A 22,327-nucleotide genomic window follows, 5' to 3' on the forward strand; every position below is an offset into this window, starting at 1 on the left:
TTGGTTGTTAACCTTGCAAAGTGTCTTAACACTTTCAGCGCTACGCTATATCCCCATCTGCGCTGCCTGCCGTGGGCCACGCTTAAAAAGATGGTCATTTTCACTGTGCGTCACGATGTTTGCAGAGCTATATTATAGCTATGGAGACAATACTATGGCTCATTTGACAGTCACTATCTCTCGTCCAACATGTAAAAAAGAGTTAATTTATTCATGTATACGTTCGCCGCGTGTTATCCCATGGTGAATATTGTATAGTTTCAGAGTGATCCGGGCAAATTCCTGGAAGGTGAGTTATGGAGCGCTATATGCATTTTGCGAAAGTCGTTTGCGTTGCTCGCCTGGACACGATACTATTTCCAAATCAAAGGTATATAATAGGTATTAGGTGTTTCATCATGAAGGCATCAACGGGGGTGTGGGGGGGGTCGTTCTGTGATGCTCTGATCATTAGCAACAGCATACGTTTTGAATACTACATACTAGGGATGCACCGAAATTTCGGCACCGAAAGTTTTCGGCCGAAAATGGCAAAAAAAAAAAGGCCTTTCAGCCGAAAGAGTTTTTTCACCGAAAATATATAACAGAAACAACCTAACAACCTCGCGTGTTGTTGTGATGATGTCGCGCTGTCGGGAGTCGCGCTGTTTCTATGTAAACTCTGCGCGCAACGTGTCCAATAAATGCGTCTTTAACATGCTTTTATATCCTTATTTACTATATGCCCGTTGCGGTTAATCACTGAGTGATCTAATATGCATATTATTCAGAGCGAGGGGGGGGGGGATTGTGTTTCTCACATTGACGCTGTCTGTCTGTCGCGCGTCTACTGTGCCGAGTCAAGCGAGCACATTCAGCTGGGGACTAGAAAGGTGCGCTCAGTAGAGCACAGATGTCCGCTGCGGCAGCCAGAGAAAAGATGGAATTAATGTACTGTATGCATTCAGAAGTGCTGAATAAATGTTTTATGGACCCATAATAGTGATTATTATTTAAGTTAAGTTTTGCCATAATCATATTTTTTCCATAATCATAATGTTCCACAACATTGGTAAAAAAAATCTATTCTATGAATCATTTTCGGCCTTTCGGTTTTCGGCCAACTGTTTTCTATTTTCGGTATCGGTTTCGGCCAATAATTTCCCATTCGGTGCATCCCTACTACATACGTTGATTGTTGCGAATCATTGTAGGATCAAAGTAGGTTTGATGTCATATAGTCCTTACCTTTGCTAGGAGTTATTCCAAAAAGAATATTCCAATTGTCTGATCGCGATTTCCAGTATCGATGTCCATCGGATCCCTTACAGGAAATGGCAAAAAAATTGCATCAAGTGTGCTGGACATGTTCCAAGTTGCTCGAATGAAGCATTTCACTTGCCTGGGTCCAAATTCTCCGCCCGGACCATATAAAATGTAACACACAGTGTGAAATAAGGTTTCAAAGGGTAGGCGATACTGCCACCTAGCAGGATGCGGCCGGCATTGTACTCTCAAGGTCTCAGAATGAGTCCCAATGATACACCGAGGTCTGTGAGACTGTATAGAATCAAAAAAAATCTAAAAAAGGATCTAAAAACTCGTTATTGGCGCTCAACGGTTGGCGGGCAATAACGAGTAAACTCGTGATTGCCGCTGATTGAGTTAATATAAAGAGGAGTTGGTTGTTAACCTGGCAAAGTGTCTACGGTGACGGATGTTCAAACCGTTATTTATTCTCGAAAGGACAGTTGAGGTCACCCTCATTTTCAATGTCGTCGGGACTTAGACATTTCAATGCATACATTTTTTACAATATAATAATAATAAATATTAATAACGCTTTATCTATATAGCACTTTTCATACATGGACCGCAGTCCAGAGTGCCCCACAGCAATTAGTATAAAATGAACAGAGGCATAAAATCTGCATATAGTTGACAGAATAAAAAACAATGCATAAATTGCAGACATAATAATGGGTATAAAAATGTACTGGCAAGCTTGATATGATATGATATGATATCTAAACAAAAGTGTATCACTGAGCCAGATTCCAAGATATTTATATTCAGTTACCCTTTCTATGTCAGACCCATTTCTAGTCGATATATGCAAACTGTCGTGATCAATATTTCTGGCCCGAGAGAACACCATGAATTTAGTTTTGCTTGCATTTAGTACAAGCTTAAGGCCTATAAGCTCATCTTGCAGAGCATTAAATGAATGTTGTAGATTGTCAGTAGCTATTTGTACAGAATCCGCTAGGGGTGGGGGGGGGGGAATCTATACGTAGTAGTATCGCGATACTTTGCGTGGCGATACTGTATCGATACAGGGACGCCAAGTATCGATATTTAATTATTCATAAAAAAAAAGGAAGTTGCATTGTTCATTTCAATACCTGTAATAGTACAGTAGTCCACACACACATGTGCATTCAGTTAAGTTGGAATATGACTGTAATACAAACAGTTCAGTTTGTCAGGTACATGCAACACAGATTACAGTGTTTACATCTGTCTGCTTGAGAAAATACCATGTTCTGCAATAAAAATTATTGAAGTGAGATGAACAGACTGAACTTTATTTTATTATATAAAACATGTTGACACAGTTTTACTTTGCAGTTGAAAAAAGGTAATACATTTAATTTGATCAAAACATTTTATTTTTTAATTCGCAATACTCAGCGTATCGCGATATATTTAGTATCGCGATACTATCGTATCGTGACGCAAGTATCGTATCGCCCCTAGAATCCGCGGTACAGTAGATAATTGAATCATCCGCCAAAATAATATCATTAATATAACTAGTAAATAAAACGGGGCCTAGGATCGATCCTTGTGGAACATCTTTTGTAATGAGTAATAATTCTGACTGGATTTTGCCCACTTTCCTGCATTGGTTTCTGTCCGAAAATAGCTCCAGAACCAACCGCAAACAATTTCATCTAAAACCAATACTGTACAGTCTATTCAACAGAAGAGAATGATCAACCATATTGAATGCTTTGGACAGATCTATAAATAGGGCAGCACAATGTTTATTTTTGTCTAATGCAGAAACTATATAATTTATAACTAAAGTGGTAGCTGAGATTGTTCTGTGGTTGGCTCTGAAACCAGATTGATGGGGGCTTAGAACAGAGTGATTTTTTATTTTTTTTAATACACTTTTTCTCCCATTTTCAATTTTTCTCCCATCCCAATTTTCATATCATCCAATTCAACCCTCCCCTGTCTCGAACGCTGTTTCATGCCTCCCACAAGCCGGCTGCAATGTGGACTAAGTCATACATAGCACGAGTCCCCTCCGATACTCGAGGTAACAGCAGTCGCATCTTTTCACCTGCGCGGCGCGATCTTTCAGCGTCAGGGGTCTGCGCTTTGGAGGGGCCCCGCCCCCGTCGCTTCCTGATTCTACTGCGCAGGCGCACCAACCGACCTGTAGGAGTCGCTGTCCACAACGCCCGATCCCCACCCATCAGTTTCCCACCCCCTAATACTGCCAATGTGTATTAGTACGGACGACCAGCTAAACTGAAAGCAATGTGGAGCGCTGGGCTCGAACAGGCGAACCCAGCGTCTCCAGTATTCGTGGTGAGCACCACGTAGCCGCGCCAGAACAGAGTGATTAGAGAGAAATGTTTTGATTTGGTTATTCACTAAGCAGGACAACTTGGAAATTGGATGATAATTGTTCAGGTCGGTTCTGTCTCCACCTTTATGGCAAGGAGAGACATGGGCCGTTTTCCAAATACTGGGAACTGTGCCTGTTGATGTAGAGAGATTACAAATATATGCTATTTGCTCTGATTAGTACAGGAGCAGCTAATTTAAGAAAGAAAGGGTCCAAGTTGTCCTCCCCAGTCGACATTCCGGTATCAATAGACATCATCAACATATTAAAAACTGCATTAGGAGTAATGGGCTCAAAGAGAAATGTGGTGGCGGGCCCCTCATTGTGTTCATAGCAGTCACCAGGAGGAGGCCCTTCACAGTCACGCTCACAGTCTACTTCCTTAAATGTCCAGCTTGGGAAAAATGGATGTTGAAACTAAAGCCAGGGTTGAAAAATGGCTGTTGAAACATAGGGTTTAGACGACCTATTAGCTGCCACAGAATGCCACAACCTGGTTTTTGAGCGTTTTATTGTGCCTACCCCCAGTGTGTGTTAATGTTATCCGTTCCTCCTCCACCTCCTCAGGGGCTAAGCGATGAAGACGGCGATGAGTCGGCGGGCGGAGGCAGACGGAGGAACCACAAGGTGACGGAGAGGCTGCGGCGCTCTGAGCAGCGCCACCTCTTCAACAGGCTCCAGGACGTCCTCCACATCCACGACGACCCGAGGGCCCCCAAGCTCAAGCTCCTCTCCCTGGTCAGCACCCCGTCCTGATCACCCGCCCCCGAGACAAATACACACTTCAGCGAACATTGTGTCACAAGTTTGACGCAATACAATTTTGCATGCAGTTTTATGAAGACCTTATTTACGGAAGACAACTGAAATCTACTTTGCGTGCACTATGGCGTCGATTTCAGTTGTCCTCGGTCAGCTTGTACAGACTTAGGACAACTGCTGGTATGAGGAATAGCATAGATTGTGCTGAGAAAGGGAGGACTCTACCGATCAAGTAAGAAGTAGGGCTAGGTTTCCAAAAATAAAAACAATCCCTTAATTTAGTTGTATCTGTGTAATAAGTATACAAATGCAATCAAACCAATTCATTCTCCAATAATCAAACGGAAACAATTAAAGCCTTTGATCAAGGTATTGGTTAATAGTATTATATTCATAAATTAACTTAAATACTGTTGATAAAGACATACATTTCTGATAATATCAAATATGAATTCTACAGGTATATGCAAGTTGGCTTTCTACATTCATACATAGACATACATTTTTTACACCCCTAATTGGCAAGATATTTGAGCTGCAAGTTTGCTGTATTTCCCCCCTTCATCCTTTGAAGAGGAATGCTCTCATGTCACAGTTAGGTTTAGATATCGAAGTGAGACTTGGTGTCCCTTAACATCTTGCTTTGTTTCAGGCTTTAGCTGAGATCCAGAATCTGGTGGTGACCTCCAGGTGTCTGGAGAAGAAGAAGAGGAGGCTGAAAGAGATGCAGTCTCTCTACGTGAAAGAGATTTCCCGCTTGGCTGGTATGCCATTTGTTTATTATGGTTGTTGCTTTTGGCCTATTGTTGCTTTGCGTTCCGCTTCATGCACTTCACTGGCATTTGAAAAAGAATGTGTGGGCACGTTGATTCATTTAAATATGTGAGATTATGTGCTCATGTCTCGTGGTCGTGGCATGTACTGTAACATAGCAGATTTGACTGACACTTGTACACATGTGGATGTCTCTTCAGGCAGACCAGAGGCGCTGGTTCAGACCAAGCTGAGGCAGATCTGTGAGAGGAGGAAAGCCATGGCTGCTGTCGGATCAGGTCATTTACCTCCCATCATGAAGCCACAGCACCAGACCCCCAAACCGCAAGTCACTGCACAGCAAGTAAAGCCCCGGCCCCCAACCTTACCCCTACCCCAACCTCCGACCCAGCCACAACCTCAACCTGAGCTGGCTACAGCCCCAGCTCTAGCCCAGGTCACAGCACCCCCACCTTGGCTCCCAGGCCCGCCCCCATCTCCCCTCGTGGCCCTGCTTCCCAAGCCGGACCCCCCCCCTCAGGTTCCTGTTATCTCTCCATCGCCCATGGCTCTGATTCGCTCCAAGACTGGCAGGATCATACTACCTTCCTCTATGAGACCTGGTAAGCTGTCATAGGAGCAGTGTTAATTTTGTCAACGAAAATTATGACTATATATGGTCGTCAGCGAAGCTTTTCCCCCCGGCGACAACGTGACGTCACGTTAATGTAGATCATGTGACACTAACGTGACTAAATTATTTATGTATGATCGTTGACTACATCTGAGGACACAAAAATGTACTTTACAAAAACCATGACTAACTCTTAATTTATGTTGACTAAAACAAGATGAGACAAAATAATTATAACTTTTAGAATAATTCACGTTATTATTTCAGCATTTCCGTTTCCGGCTAATCGATAGCTATTGCTCCGTTGTTAATGAATCCCTTTAGCACTTGAAGCGCACTAAAACATCGTAATGACTTATTTTTCATATAATGTTGGGTACATGCTCAGTAGAGTTAGAACGCTCCCAGTCTTAGGGGCTGTGATATTTTGTTACCACACTTTATGCACATAGAAGTGCTGTGGCAGGTTCGCTAAGCTAATGTTGTTAGCCGAATGCTCTGATGGGGGCCACCATTTTAAGTTTAAAGTGACGTCCGCGATCTACGGTTGTACTCGACGGACAAAAGGGAATGTGTGTGTGACGTGTGTGAAATTTGTACAGTAGGTCCCAGTGAGAATTGCAATCAGTGTGTACTGTGTATATACTATCCTAATGTTGCTTTGTTGGTTAAAAAAGAAATTAGGAATTTAAATCAGAATATGTTCCATTCCATGTCTGACTATTTCTGAATCTATTGACCATTTCAAGGAATTTTGATGAAGGAAAAAATGCCTTTTTTTCATTAGCGAAAACTAGACAAAAATCATCAGTTTTCTGCGACTAAATCTAGACAAAAACAAAAAAGACAAAATCGAGACTAACACTGACTAAGACTAAAATGCTCAGACCTGTAGTTGACTAAACTGACTAAACGAAAAATAAATGAAGGTGACTAAATATGATAAACGAAAAAGGAGCATTTATTTGACACATGACTAAGACTAAAACTAAAATTTAAATAGCTGCCAAAATTAACACTGCATAGGAGCAGGATTGAATTGTTTAATTGTTCCCTTATGAATTTGTAGTGTCATCTTCTTGTTGTTTTAGATGCACCTCTATAACCAGCAATGTCACTCACTCACTCACTCACTTAGCCACTCTGCCCCTAGTGGCAACTCACAGGCGTTGCACTTGTAGGACCAATTGAATCTATGCGAGAATGCTTCACATCTATGACACTGTGTCCTTGGTTTTGTCCTGTAGCCCACAGATTTGAGACAAACATCTCTTAATACGCATTTCACTAGTAGGAGAGGACCAGTACTCTGACTTGAAATGCCTGTGTGTTTGTCTTATCACAGCTGGGCCAGGATACTACACTCTCATGGTCATGGGATCAGACAAGGAGAGGAAGGCGGGAGAGGGGGAGGAGGAGGAGGAGGAGGAGGATGAGGAGGAGGAGGAGGAGGAGGAGTGCTCCGGGCCTCAAACACAACCCTCTGACCTGGGCTCCTCCAAGGCTGGAGAGAGGACGCCTTCTGAATGTGAGCTGCTCCCAGAGGAGGGAGAGAACCCAGCAGACGGCCATGGCACCGCAGAGGAGGAGAACACCTCCTCAGCACTTAACAATACTGCTCAAGTGAGCAAGACATCTCCCCTGTTTCAGATGGCTCGTCTCAACAGGGCCATCTGGAAGCCACCGCATCTTAAGCCACTGCAGACCGCGTGCTTGAGTTTCAACCCCGGGACTCGCCCCGTGCTGCTCCGGCCCAAGCCACCGAAGGCTGAGGGTGTCTGTTCTGAACCTGTGGATAGCCCTGAGATGGTGGATAATGGGTTTACCCCTGTTAAAATCCGCCGCCCCGTAGGTAGGCCTCGAAAGCACCCCGTCGTTCTAAATCTGGAAAGTAAGTCTGTGGAAACGGCCTTCGAGGACGGAAAGAGGATGCCTTCTGACCGTGAGAAGCTCACGGCGGAGGGAGAGGACCCGGACAGTCATGGCACCACAAAGGAGGAGGAGACCTCCTCAGCCCTTAACAATACCGGCCGCGTGAGCAAGAAATCTCCCCTAGTCGAGATTCCTCGTCTCGGCGGTGCCACCTGGAAGCCGCGGGCGGGACTGCGCACTGTTGAGGGGAGCATGAGCAGAGGCAAAGTGTTGGTTTTGGGCAGGACGAAAGCGGCCGCATGCTTAAGCGTCCCCAAGCCAAAGGAAGATGAAGAGGAGGATATCAAGGTAGTCTCCCGCAGGCCCGTAGGTAGGCCTCGCAAGCACCCCCTCCCTCAAAATGGGGAGAGCGAGTCTGTGGACAAGGCCAAGCGGACTAAAGCCAAGCAGACTCCAGCGGCAGAAAGCCCAGAGCCCGTCAAGCCCCGCAGAGGGAGGCCACCGAATAAGCCACTGCGGGGTGTAGGGAGGCCACGGAAGAAGCCGCGAGATTCTGTGATTCCAGGTGGCACTGGTCCCGCGGCAAAGAGTGTAGGAAGCACCCGGGCCAGCAGTAGCCCTGTGACACGAGCAGGGGGTAGTCCGGCCAAAGCCAGACAAGCTCAGTGCAGCCCGGCCGGACCGGCCCCTAGCCCTGTAACTCAAACCAATGACAGCCCCACCGCACAGCTCGGAGAGGTCAGTGGAACGCGGCCTGTGACTAGAGGTGCTTTAGGGAAGGACTTTCCCAGTGCCAAGAAAAGATCCTGGAAAGACATAGAAAATGAAATAGACTCTGATGAAATAGACTCGGAGGAAATAGACTCGGAGGAAATAGACTCGGATTCAGATTCAGATTAGAAACTCCCATCTTCGTTCGTCTTCATGAGCTAAAGCTGAACCCCCCCCCAAAAAAACATTGCTTGTTAGAAGGAAAGTAACACGGTTGGCTCTCATTTGGCATGGACTTTTTTTATGTTTTCTCTGACGTGAATTCGCAAGCAGCCTATGAGATGTGTGAACAACGTCTGTTCATATTGTGGAGCAAAAGGCATAGTTCATGAATAGAATAAGCCTCCTACACAGCTGAATGTACAGGTCTGTATACATGTGAATGGCTGGTGTGAAGTGGCCAGTCACTGAGAAACAATGGCTTTGCCGGAAAGCAAACGAGTTGGGAGACGAGGTAACAGACGACCCTCTATGCATGAAATGTTCTTACACACAAATGTGGTCTTACACGATTTTTTTTCTCAATTTAGTCTTACAGACGAGAAGCAAAGCCTGATGGCTCTTTTGTAACTCCTTGCCCCTGAGAGCTATTGTGTACCTCTTGTAACTGGCAATCACCCAAGCTTGCAAAGACATTAAATGTGCTGTTAAAATAAGTGTTAAATAGCTCTACATTCCAACAGCCATCGCTAATAGAGAATGTTTGGTCAGTAACATGGGTTACTGGTATCCCATTCCCACTGTATCCAATTTTTACTTAATTCAATAAATCTTACCATGCCAAATTTGGTACAAACTTACTATATCGGTAGATTATTTTACTTGTTTCAAGCACACAAAACTATTAGAGTTCAAGAAAACAAACCGGCTTATCTGGCTGCTCAGACCAGTATTGTGGGGGCGCTGTCAGATCACACTTGATTAACGGCTCCCTTTCAGCTCGAGTACCATTTTATTTTTCAATTCAATCACTAAACATTTTGCTGTAAACTACCAAATCTTATCAAATGGACCCTACTCGGTTAGAAAGCTTGATTAATTGACTAACTGGCAGACTAGGTTAGACCACCCAATCTGTGTTTTTATTTAACTATACCTCCCGGAGTATGGCACTAATTGTTTTAGCATTTTCAATTAAAATACATGAATTGGTTAGCTTAGCTATGCTACACCTTTTTGAGCTACCATCAACCCCAGAGAGAGCCACCTTAATGTGCTGTAGTTTGTATACAGTGTTGGGGGAGTGGTAGTTTGTATACAGTGTTGGGGGAGTGGTCGTTTGTATACAGTGTTGGGGGAGTGGTAGTTTGTATACAGTGTTGGGGGAGTGGTCGTTTGTATACAGTGTTGGGGGAGTGGTAGTTTGTATACAGTGTTGGGGGAGTGGTAGTTTGTATACAGCGTAGGGGGAGGGGTTATGCTAAGCATGGCTCCAGTGTGCTGCGAGCCATGATTTCAGGCCCACAAAATCCTCAACACTAAAATGGTGAGTTTAATGGTTAACTATTTTATAACATTATAATGTGTTTAGAAACGAATCTCTGAATTTGCTTTACCCAGACTTAAACATGTAGACCTCTTATTTTAACAAAATAATTTTTACAAGAGGTACACTAGATCTCAGGAGCAAGGCATTACAGTCACCAGTCAAAGTCAACTTTATTGTCATTTCCCAGAATATGCAAGACATACAGAAAAATAAAATTACATTCCCCCTTCCCATGGTGTATATGAAAAGATCTAATATAAACAAAGTAACATATAGGACACAATGAATGTACACACACAATATACAGGACTATATACAACAGGCTTACTGTCTGTGAGACTGAATTTAGAGCTAAACAACTCCTATAGTGTGTAAGAACATTTCATGCATGATGCCATTACCACTTTGACCTCACCAGAAGGACTGTCTTTTTTAAGTATAACTTCCTCTTGTTTCACAATGATGATCCCTCCACCTCCATCTTGTCTGACACACTGAAACCTCACGCACCACTCGGGAGACCGCAGCGTCTCCTAGCATTAATAAACTTCCTACGTAGACTCGTTCAGGAGAGCGTCCCTCCTTGACCTCCTTGTTCATTCCTCATGAGCAGAGGTCACAGAGGTCATGCAAAGCCCCACCAAATGTGCCTGTTTACAAATCCAAAGGAACCCCTGGGATATAGATGGACCAGAGATGTGCCTCGGTGCACATCTGGGTCGTTTATCCTGTTCGATTCCTATCCATGTTGACGACAGACATGAGTAGACTTTTCACACTCGAAGGAAGGCGGTTTTCCAGGAATGAAGTCTGAGAAAATTATGTTCATTTGCAAAAAACGGATATCTCCGTAGAATTTTCATGAATCATGTTTTTTCTTTTATTGTGGTAATGTCAATCAAACAGCAGTTGCGTTGTTTTGATTCAGTAAAACTAAGTTCACAAAATACAGGTAACTTACAAAATGTAACTTTATTGATTTTCTTTTGCAAAAGTAGTGAACGTGAACACGTTTCAACTTTCCTCTTACAGGCTCTTCAGTTTCGTCAAATGCCATCTTTAAAGATGACTTTGAGCCAAAGTTACACCGAAATTTGCACATCTCCTGAATTGCAGCCATATTGCCTCACCTGACCTGAATACTGCGCACTGATTCGCTGTGAATGGATTTATTGGGGTTTTGATCAAGAACAGCATTGGGGTTTTCTGCTATAAAACGTGAACTTTCAATGGACAATGACGAGGAACTCATGACAGTCTGTTCATTTCTTCTTCTTTTTGTGTTTATCTGTTTTTGCAAATTAACTGTTCAAATGTAAATTTCTGGATGTATGAATGTATTGATGACGTTTGACTTGACCGTACCCTCACCCTCCTACTTGGGGGGGGAACAGGACGTGCTTTTTTGTATTATTTAATCAATGATATTTGTTTCCCAAAATGTTGTCCATGTTCATTTTATTAACTACAAAATGTGATTCATGTCTTCATTGCTCTCCTATTCTTAATGATCCCGACAAACATGTTTTGAGATATTGATTCACATGATATTTAAATAAGCAAGAACACGGAAGACCAGCAGATTAGTTATTTTACACATGCTTCAGGGCTTTCAAGTGAGGTTAGAGATATTCATCTTGATGCAGCTTGGAAAGGTGGTACTTTTGAGTCAGACACTGTAAAATGAAAATGCTAACCTACCTATGCCTGGATAAAGAGGAGGTTGTAATTGCTTAAAGGGGAACTACACCCAATTTAAGAATGCATACATGTTGTTCCTATGTCCTAACCACCATAAGACCAAAGATATTAGTGAGAACAAATAACTCCCTAATCCAAAAACTAGAGTGCTTTGTATAAGATGGTATTGGTGATACTGAGCGCACCCAGGGCTCATTTGAGTATAAACACTCAAAGATTCTGTGGGTCTCCCATTCATTGAATCCATGGAGCAGTTTCCAGACTTTATACCCGATGACATCACAACTTTGATTCGTACTTCTCTGATTTCTGGCTTTGTGAGACTAGCTCATGTTCACAACTATTGAAATGGAAGGCCATGGCAATGACACATTTGAATTCTCAATTTGGGTGACGTTCCCCTTTAATGCATCCTGTTCTGCAATTCTTCCCTTGGTTCTGCATTACCAGACACATCTCTAACTACCATCTGTAGTAGCACTTTATGTTGGGGATGTGCTCATGGTAGATACAAGCCACTTCTGTTCTGTTGCCCTTCTCTGTTCCAACAGAGCTTTTCTCCTTAACACATCCCAGTAAATGAGTTAAGATGACGCAAAGATGCACAAACTGCGTCATCCTTAATGTAAAAGCATTTGTTTTTCGACCTTGTGTGTCACAATCAAGAAGAGATGTATACAGCTATGTATCTATGAAAATAATCTTTGTAAATGTTATGTTTTTCTTTTTAATAGCAATATTGTTCTCCCCCCTTCCTTTCTTTAGAAATGACTGTTTTGTGCCACTCCAGTGTGATGGCAACATACTGTGGCCTTGAAAATTAATAAAAAAGTGAATTGCATTTATTGTGACACCTTTTAACCTCTGTTGTTATTATTAAGCATGCTGCCATGTTCTGTGTTAGTGTTTATTCCACCAGGTGGTGTAACTAGTAGAACACTTGTAGGCTGTCAGTTCATGCAGGCCTGTAGTACAAGCCAATTATGGCTCTTAAGTTTCAGATGGAACAGCAGATATGTCAAGTCATCTCTTATCGCAATGCACTCACTGTAGAATCGGATCATTTAAAATCAAATTTTATATAGATATTTTCATATGAATCTTTATGTATTTACTGTTTAACCTATTACTCTGTGAATCAATCTCTCCCTCGCCCCCCCCCCCCCCCCCCAATCCTAATTCCATTACAGCTATACAATTGATATCATGGTTGATCTAATCATGCAGACACACGTTAAGATAACAGTATAATTTGACGCAACAAATGGGGTAGGCGTCGTCCTCATAGGTCCAGTAGTAGAGTTTGCTGCGGTAACACGGCTCAGGAGAGCAGAGGGTGGAACTCCCAACGAGGATAAGCCGCCGACGAGGCCCGTTTATAACCCACTCAAGAGATTAGATGTGTACACATGTGCCTTGGAGGCTGGATTTGTGTTGGTAAACCCGGGTCTCTCCCGTTGCGCTGGATACTTTGCAAGGACTTTCCAGAACGGCACGACCATACTCCCGAGTCCCGTGGGTGTTGACTGACCGGCACTTTGCAGTGGATGACTCCAGACCGTTTATTATCCGAATTGCAGCATTGACCGTCAAAATGAATCGTATCAAGAATTTGCTGCGTTCTCCGGCATCCAAAAATAAGAATATCAGTCGAAAAGAAAGCATTGCCACCAAGGTGAGTGCCTGTTATATGAAGTGTCCAGTTTTTGTTTGTAGTTTAGCCCACTCAAAGACGCCTAATGATGAGCTAGGCTACCTTAATTGGATGTATGCAATTATGAGACCGTTTTGTTACGATTTGATTATTCAATGCTTTTTTGTGTTTCAGTCCAATGGGTTAAGTAAATATAGAAATTCCTTGATAGATATTAAAATAAAGACATTGGTACTTACTGTTTTGGTTCAAGTTTCTTTATTAGTTGTCATACAGAAGTACAGAATACTTTTATACAAAATGCTTCTTTCTGTTAAGCTCCAGAGACTGCTAGGCAAAAATAGATAATATGGGGAATATTTACTTAACTTAAAGTGGTAGTTAACCCAAATACAAATGTGATTTGACTAGTTTTGGAGACGTCTGCCGTCACTTATCCAATGGAGCATAATGGATGCAGTTTATGGCGCGCAAAGCACCAACAATACACTCCCAATAATAATGGGGTGAACTGCCCCTTTAATGTGCCTTACTGGATTTTCATTTAGAGTTAGGCTACCTTTGACACAATTACCTGATGAAAAATAAGTACAACTATAATTCCCCAACAGGTTGAATTGCCAAGCTAGAATTGGTAGGTCAAGAGATTAATTCAGTGTTGTGTCTGATTTGAGATGAAATCAACAGCAGCCTCTCAGACTATCATTCAAACAAAACAAGGTTTCTACCCATGTTGGCAAACTGAATCCTATGTAAATTGTTCTTCAAGAAAACAGGATTAGAGCAATTGAGCAAGCATGTATTAACATAATCCTCAACTCACTCATTAAAACAGTTTCAGACTATAGTCAGCACATTCCTGGGAGCTAAATGCACTACACCTTGGGGGGGGGGGGGGGCTAAATGTTTCACTGTTGTTTACAATGGTAGGGCCTGGAGTTTTGTTTACAAACATGCATACTCTTCAAATAATTATCTTCAAGGCTTACATAGTGCCTAAATGATTTAGTTTTGATGATGTAACATGACAATTCTAAGAATTACAGATGAGGGGACAGCTCGGTCCCAAGTGTATTTCAGCTATTAGCAAACACTGCAACAGAAAATCTAATATTTTGAATGTTTATATTGTAAAGTTTAAATAGTTTATAGCTATAAAAGAAAAAATAATAATTTAAGCTAATTGCAGGCTATGCTAGAAAAACTCTAATAATGAACAATTGACAATGGAACTGGGAACAGGGAACAATTATGTGTATACAATAGATGGTTTCAGTGGAATTGTGTTCCTATAGGTAACAGCTTGGACCAAAGTTTATTTCCTGTCAGCTATTGATATTAGCAAACACTGCAACAGGAAGTAAATCTGGGCCCATTTAGAATGTTTGTCTGAATGAAATATATATTATATATATAAGTCTGAAAATAATACCCATTGAAATTTTATTTACATATAGATATTTTTGCTATTAGTTTAGCAAAACGATCTATCACCTTTACTACTCGACAAACACTCATTCCTCATTCCATTATTTACACACTTGTAGCTTCCTCTGTGTTTACTTACCATTTCTTATGAAATAAGTGGGTCAGACAATCACATTTTGATTCGTCTCAAGTTTCCCAGCTCCTCATCCGTTTCTAGGCTGTTCTTGCTATGGCTGGAACAGCGTGGCCATTCAGGTGAACAAGTGTAGGATAGATACAGTTATGATTTGCATACCAGTAGTTTGTATTTCAAACATGCAGCCCCCCCAATGTTCAACTTCAAACCAAATCTATGCCCTTGGGCACACACACCACACACTGGCAACATTGTGGGTTGGAGCCTGACTCATAACATCGCTGTTAACTTTTCCTGGAATGAATAAAAACACAATTTTTTAATCAGATTAACACCCGTTAATTAAAATAATTCTACATGAGGTCCAGAATGAGTTTTGTGGCCTTGGTTTATGCAAGTTACCACTCTGCACATAATTAGGACCATGGAGATTTTAAATTCAGATTCGAAAAACATTAAGAATAATTCCCTTGGGCGGCTGAGTGGCGCAGTGGGCAAGACGCTCGCCACTAACGCAGGAGATGCTGGTATCGAGCCCAGCTCTCTGCGTTGCTACCGGCTTGGCCGGTCGTCATACTAACACAATTGGCAGTGTTAGGGGTGGGAAAGCCGTGGGTGGGGATTGGACGTTGTGGACAGCGACTCCTACAGGTCGGTTGGTGCGCCTGTACAGCAGAATCAGAAAGTATTGGGGGCAGCATGAGCCTCCCACGCGTTACTCCTCGCCACTGAGAGATCGCGCTGTTCAGGTGAAAATATGCGACAGCTGCCTCCTCGTGTACCGGAGGGGACACGTGATGCAAGGCTTGGTCCTCACTGCAGCCGACCAGTGGGAGGCATGGTCTAACAACGTTCGAGACAGGGGAGGGGAGAATTTAAGGGAGAATTGGCAAGGTGAAATTGGGATGGGAGAAAAATAAGGAGAAAAAGCGGATTAAAAAAAAGAATAAATTCCCTATAAAATAAGCATTGTTGTACTAATAGGTTAGGTGAAAATGCTGATTAGTGCTATTGCCCAAATGTACATTTGACATGCTAAAATATGTCTGGACTGGAGTTGATTATGGCCTTTTTCACCTTCTGTACTTATACATGTAGCGTCTCTGTGTGTGTTTCTTCCCTATAGGTAACATTGGAGAGGGTTCTGGGCATCACCGCCTCAGGGAACAGTGGTCTGACCTGTGACCCTTGCTCTGGACTGGTCGCCTACTCTGCTGGGTGAGGGGAGGGAGGGAGGGAGGTGTATATTTTGTGTTTTATTTACTTATTTATCAATCAATCATAGCTTCATCTTATTCAGATGCGATACAAAGACTTTTACATCTCACCCTTGACCTCAGTGGTGGAAGAATAACTCAAATGAAGTAGGGAAGAAGTCTACTTAATTTGGTAGGTCGTTAAAGTCCACATCTAATTTAGTGTTTGATATTAAATGCACCCTAAGTTCTCAAAAGTAACAGAGAGTACACATTCAATTCCTTGGTAATTCCGTGCTGCATTAGCCTCTGTCGGTTAAGCTTAAATAGATATAGTCACTCTCCATGCCTACGTTTGACGTGTCAGAGCTCAGTGGGATGACTATCAGGCCGGCCACCATCAGGCGTTTGCTTGGCGAATATCCCCTGACTGAGGCTCTGTGTGCAATATCAGCAATGTCTCCAATCTCTCTGAGGAACTGAGTGGAGTTCTGTGTGTGTGTGAGTGTGTGCACTTGTGCGTGCATGTGTGCGTGTGTGTGTGCACACTTGCATGTGGGTGGGTAGTACGCGTGCGTGCATGTGCGCTTCTTCCCACCAGTGGAACCAATCAGGAATGCAATAGTGTTAATAATTTTGCCCCCCATGTCTGCAGGCTTCCACCAATAACATAGCAAATGAAATAGCCTGAAAAGGGGAAATAAAAAGGGGGTTGCATCACATTTGATCACTCTGTCCGTGCTTTCCCCGCGGTCGGGGGGTTCATGAGTTGGCATCCTTTTTGGGGGTCTTAATTAATGAGCCAAGAAAGCTTGAGAAGCACTTCTTCAGACTGCACACTATTGGTGCCAGCCTCAGTGCTGCATAAGACGGGCATGATGGAGTGGGATGAAGTGGGCTTAGTGTTCCGCCAGCTAGCGTCAGGGGTTCAGGAGGGTTGCTGCGTCTCAGGTAAAGCCTTTGTGAAAGACAGCAGAGTCCAAACCAATGCAAACACGGAAGCATGCAGACGTGGAGACACAGCTTCCTCTGTTCTGCTTTGAATTCTGAACAACGACTGGTTAATCCTAAGCAGGTCAATTGATAACAGAATTAGGAATGTTCGTGGCTGTTAAGGAATCATGGAATATTTAGGCTTGCAGTTGCTTGTGTGTGTCTCTGTATCTTCAGGCAGTATAGGAACATCAGTGTCCTTGCGTTGGTAATCCGCTCTGGGCTCGGCTGTATTTATACCACGACTACGCCTGGTACCCTTAATACGCTTCACTGGGACACAGCTGGCAGTTCACTAAGGGGTCGATCCCTGATCCCAGTATCTTTCCTCAGCAGGAAGATGTAGAGGAAGTAGTGGCATGGCAGCAGCTGATAGCAGGAAATGATAAGGATGTTTATTATGATAGTTAGAAAAATGATAAGGATGTTTGGTATCATAGTTAGGAAGAAGGATGCATGGTTGGTGAGTCACTGGATAAAGGATTTGAATATGTAAAGGAACTACTGGATGGATGGATGAATCCTCATTTTGTCATAATCCTTTACGTCTGTTTACTGAATAAATTGGTAGTCTGCCGATTCGCTACTGCCATTGGCTTCCAGTGTGGCTTCTATCTGAAAATGTGTCTTAAACACCATATAAACTGAAAAAGGTCACCACATTTGGATAAAATGCCATGCCATGTGACACATGACTTTCCATTGTGATATAATACAATATCTCAGGAATAATTCCTCTTCTCCCTTTTTAGACACCATATTAACACTTTGATTACCAGCCATGCAGTGCGCCTTACCCCCGTTACATGCCACCACCCACTTCAATGATAGCGTTGTGAACGCATAATCTCTGTCTTAAATTATGGCTGTGTCTAATCTGCCCGTTGTTTATCAATGACTTGTTTGCAGTCAACATTGTCGAAACGGATTGTTTTTTAATTGCTTCATTTCCGTTTTATAGCATTTTGAAAAGCCCTAGTTTTCAAGGAAAATATAAAGATTCCGTGATAATCGGCATTTACTGGAATATTCTGGCATACACAAAAACGTTGTCATTTTTCGGCCTATTTATGAATCGTTTTCAAATAAACGCTAGATTATCGATAGTATATGTGTACTTATGCACGCTATAGAAGCGGGCTGAAATATCGATTCACTCATTTCCTGATCGCACACACAGACACACACACACACACACGCATAGGGCAAACGCTGATATCTCTGTGAAAATAGCTCTGATTATCCTAAGACTGGTAAAATAAATTCCTTACCTCAGATCAGATGTTATCCAAAAATATTATTCCAATTCCTGATCGCCATTCCAAATATCGATCGCGTTTATTTTTTTTAAAACTTTATTTTTTAGCGTTTATCGCTTTTCTGGTCAAGCATGACCGACAGTTGTAGAGTGAAACGGGAGGGAGAACAGGGGAAGACATTCGGCAAATGACGGCGGGTCCGGGAATCGAACTCGGAGTCAACCAGAACCGTGACGCAGCACGGCTCCTCCCGACGCAGAAATAGCGCCGAGATACGCGGTGGGCTACTGGAGCTCCCCGATCGCGTTTATTGATTCAGCGTTGGGTACTGTAAATACATAATCCACGCGTTTTCCGGGCCGCGGGTCACAATGGATTCTTCAGTTAGCTTGACGGAAAAGTAAAACGAGGAAACTGCCCCCCCCCCCCTTCATCAGTCTAAAGTAATGGGGTGCAGTTACACAGGGAGAGACGATAGGGGGCGGCATCTTCCCAATTGAGCTCAGAGAGAGTCTGCAACACTAACCTGAGGCTCGATTGATGAAATATGAATTCAAATCGCCAATAAAGAAAAATACGACAAACAAACGCTATATAGCGTTGGCGGGCACTCAACGGTCGGCATGAACTAACGACAAAACGCATGGCTGGCATCCAAAGTGTTAAGGCACAATAAAGCAACTTTCCAGGAAAATGAATGCACCTTGGCTGTTATCATGGCATTCTAGTCAGATATGGTGACGTTTATGTGGTGTTTAAGACACATTTTCAAATGGCAGTGGTGAATCAGCAGAAAATAACCTAAAACATTTAAAAACAGTAAAAGATTATGAAAAAAGAAGGGCGCCTTGGTTTTCGTATTGCGGCAAGAGTGACTTGGAACCTACATGTCAAAAAGACTAGTATGGTCCTTTAACAGGTTACATAATTCAGAAATTCAATTGAGGATCAGGAGAGATTTTTGAGTATTATTAAGCTTTCTTAAGTATTAAGCACCTTATTACCAAACAGTCGTGTGGATTGTTGTGTTATTATGTCATTCTCACTAAATACCGCTGAGTCCTGGTACATTGATAGACAGAACATTGTATTCAAATACACAATACAAAAAGAATCCTGACTCGTATCCCTGCATAGGGTCAAGTTGATGTTGTTGTTGTTGTTTTAACAGTATTTGTCCTTGTTTAGATGTGTGGTGGTGCTGCTGAACCCGAAGAAGAACAGACAGCACCATATTATCAACACCTCCAGGTGAGTCACAGACCAACACAACAGTGATTACGTTCATATTGCTACTGTTAGATATCTTTAGTTAAAATATAAGTTAAGTAAGTATTTAGCTGTCTTCATGAACCTCAAGGAAATTGAATGAACCCAGAGCCCATGAGACCCATGCAAGAAAAGTATCATGGTGGTGTGATGGTCATTTCAGTTTTACCGTGGTACTGGCCATAGACCTGGGGCGTGAAGTTCCACCTAGATAAGAGGTTCCTTTATTAATCCCCTTGAGGAAATTCAGCCACCCATTGAAGATCAAAACTATAAATATTAAGAGTCAAACCATATTGTGTTGGCTCATAATCTTTGACGGAGGTATAGATGGTATAGATACACAGGTATAGAGTTACCCTGGAAACAAGTAAAGATTCAATTGCATTAGGTGATTGCATTGACTTATTTGAATTTTTTTTCTCAAATGTAAAAACAGATCTAATTTAATTATGCTCAACTCTGCTCCCGTCAAATGTCAGACCAATTTAACAAGTGGAACCATACAAACCAGCTACCTTAAAGGGGACATGTACTGCTATTCCTAGCACTATTTGGGCAACTTTACACAATTCCTGTTAGTCTATTGAGGACATCTGTAAGTTTTTATTTTTTTTTAAATGCATTGTTTTATATTTCTAATCAAGTACTCAAAACCATCATTTTTCAGCTTCAAGATTTCAGGCTGTTATGGCCTGGCTCCGCCCATAAGCACTTTGAGTGACAGTCAGTCCACACAGTCTGCGACTGGTAGACAGAGAGAGATAGAGAGAGAGAGAGAGAGGGGGGGGGGGGGGGGTGAGAGAGAGAGAGAGAGAGAGAAAAAAAAGACAGGCCGTCTCTTCCTTTCGTTTTTTCTCTCCCTGCGGCAGCTTGTGGGGGGGAGGGGCCTCCCTTCCTCCCCTCTCCCGTGTGGCGCGGCAGCCCCCCCCCCCCAAGTGCAGTGCTCCCTCCCTCTCTCTCTCTCTGTCTCCCTCTCTCTCTCTCTGTCTCTCCCTCCCTCTCTCTCTCCCTCTCTATCTCTCTCTCTCCCTCCAGAGTATGCAGAGGTGTCGGGTTTCACTCTGCCTCGCAGTATGAGGAAGTGGTTTTCACTCGCTGTCTAGTCTAGGTAGATTGTGGGCGGGCATTAGCTACAACCACAGAGCCAATCACATCACTGTCTTCTACCCAGAGCCTGAGTAACGTTATTCAGGCCTTCAAATCAGGATGGACTAATTTACTGGAGCAGGAAATTATCTGAGCTGAATCAGAGCAATCCGCCAATATGGTATTTAGACACTAAAACACATTGATACTAACTCCTATTACTATAATACAATGCTAGAGACAGAAAAATGACATTTATAGTACATGTCCCCTTTAAGAAACGTTCCATTGGTCTGGAACCAGGTGGGTCTTATAACTATCATATGACTCCACAGGTTGGAACACACCAACATTTTTGGAAATGCGCTTACCGTCTTTCTGCTAAATCACAAACAGTATGGATGTATGCATAATGAAAGATTAAAAACAACCCATTACCCAGAGAAATGTATGGAGCATAGGATTAAATAAACTGGCCAACATCATGGTAAATTCAGTTCAGTAGAATGCTAACTGGCTGCAAGCTAGCCTAGCTTAGCACAAATGAATGGAAGCGGATACATTTACACGTAATTACACTTTACCACTAGCCTATCTTAAAACTCTGGGGGAGGTGTTTTTGGTCAACAGCTAGGCTAGCTGGTCCGGTAAGCACATTCCCCATAATGCTGGCATGTTCCTAATGGTAGCTACTGCCATGGTTAAAGTCACGTGTCACCATGGTACCACTTTTGTATGTAGGTAAGTAATACCATGATAAAATCCAATACAAAGCATGATACCTATGGTACTTCCATGATTTTGGAAATGAAATAATGAAATACCATGGTAGTTATTTTGTAAATCCCATGTACTTTTCCCCCAAGGCTCCCAGTTCAAAAAGCCATTGGATAATTCCAAAAAAATATGCATGGGTATCAGTTAAAAAAACAACAATCGTTTTTTAAGTTGACTTATTGGAGAGACAAGGTTTTTCAAATCATCTCATAAGAATGCTAAACTTGTCAGTAGGACTACCCATAACTCCCCACTTACAAGCCGCTCTCAATTATTTTTTCTCTGTGTCTCCTTTACAGGAAAACTATCGTAGCTCTGTCCTTCTCCCCAGATGGTAAATACCTGGTCACCGGAGAGGTGAGTTCTCACAGTCCAGTCTCCCCCCATCATGCAACTGCTGTTTCTCTATTTTCACATATGTTTCACATCTGCATGCCACAAATGCACCTGGAAGAAAAGTCATAGTCCATTGCTCAGAATCTCATTTTGGACCCAACAACGTGTTGGGCTTGCATGCAAAAAGAGTCCTAGAGTTTATGGTGCAGTTGAATATTCAGTTGGCTACAGGGCCGGACTGGGGAAATAATTCATACCGGGAGATATAGCGCGAAATATAGCCCCAATCAGGCCACTTTTTAAGTGGGGGGTCTGGGGGTCCCCCACCAGGAAATTTTTTGTTACAAAGACTTAATTTCCTGCATTCTGGTGAATTTTAGTGCATGTGAATCACAAATTAATGAGCCAACAATTGCTTAGTACAATGTACTGTTATGGACCTCAAATAAAACTGTTGTGGCACTAGCAATGCTACTCTCTCCACCTTCAAAAAGAAAAAAGCAAGAGCAGAACATATTTTTCTATTTACTATTATAATACAGTTAACCACTCTCTCCTGTAAGGGCCTTTCTTTTTCTTTGTT

The 22,327-nt window shown here is 42.6% G+C and overlaps 2 protein-coding genes across 3 annotated transcripts in view; both read left to right on the plus strand.

Moving 5' to 3' along the window:
* mgab (MAX dimerization protein MGA b) overlaps positions 1-9,713 on the plus strand; it is a 40,964-nt gene extending 31,251 nt beyond the window's left edge. For both annotated transcript variants that reach the window (XM_084314502.1, XM_084314503.1), the window contains 4 exons: positions 4,193-4,363; positions 5,040-5,151; positions 5,362-5,763; positions 7,120-9,713. In XM_084314502.1, coding sequence (XP_084170628.1) covers positions 4,193-4,363; positions 5,040-5,151; positions 5,362-5,763; positions 7,120-8,546 — 2,112 coding nt within the window. In that variant the 3' untranslated portion in view covers positions 8,547-9,713. The remainder of the gene's footprint in view (positions 1-4,192; positions 4,364-5,039; positions 5,152-5,361; positions 5,764-7,119) is intronic.
* Positions 9,714-12,972: 3,259 nt separating this feature from the next.
* LOC311228621 (mitogen-activated protein kinase-binding protein 1-like) overlaps positions 12,973-22,327 on the plus strand; it is a 62,065-nt gene continuing 52,710 nt past the window's right edge. The window contains 4 exon segments of the mRNA XM_084314546.1: positions 12,973-13,282; positions 15,952-16,043; positions 19,462-19,524; positions 21,708-21,765. Coding sequence (XP_084170672.1) covers positions 13,202-13,282; positions 15,952-16,043; positions 19,462-19,524; positions 21,708-21,765 — 294 coding nt within the window. The 5' untranslated portion in view covers positions 12,973-13,201.

The sequence above is a fragment of the Notolepis coatsorum genome (genome assembly GCF_963971535.1).
Source record: "Notolepis coatsorum genome assembly, chromosome: 5".
Classification (NCBI taxonomy): domain Eukaryota; kingdom Metazoa; phylum Chordata; class Actinopteri; order Aulopiformes; family Paralepididae; genus Notolepis; species Notolepis coatsorum.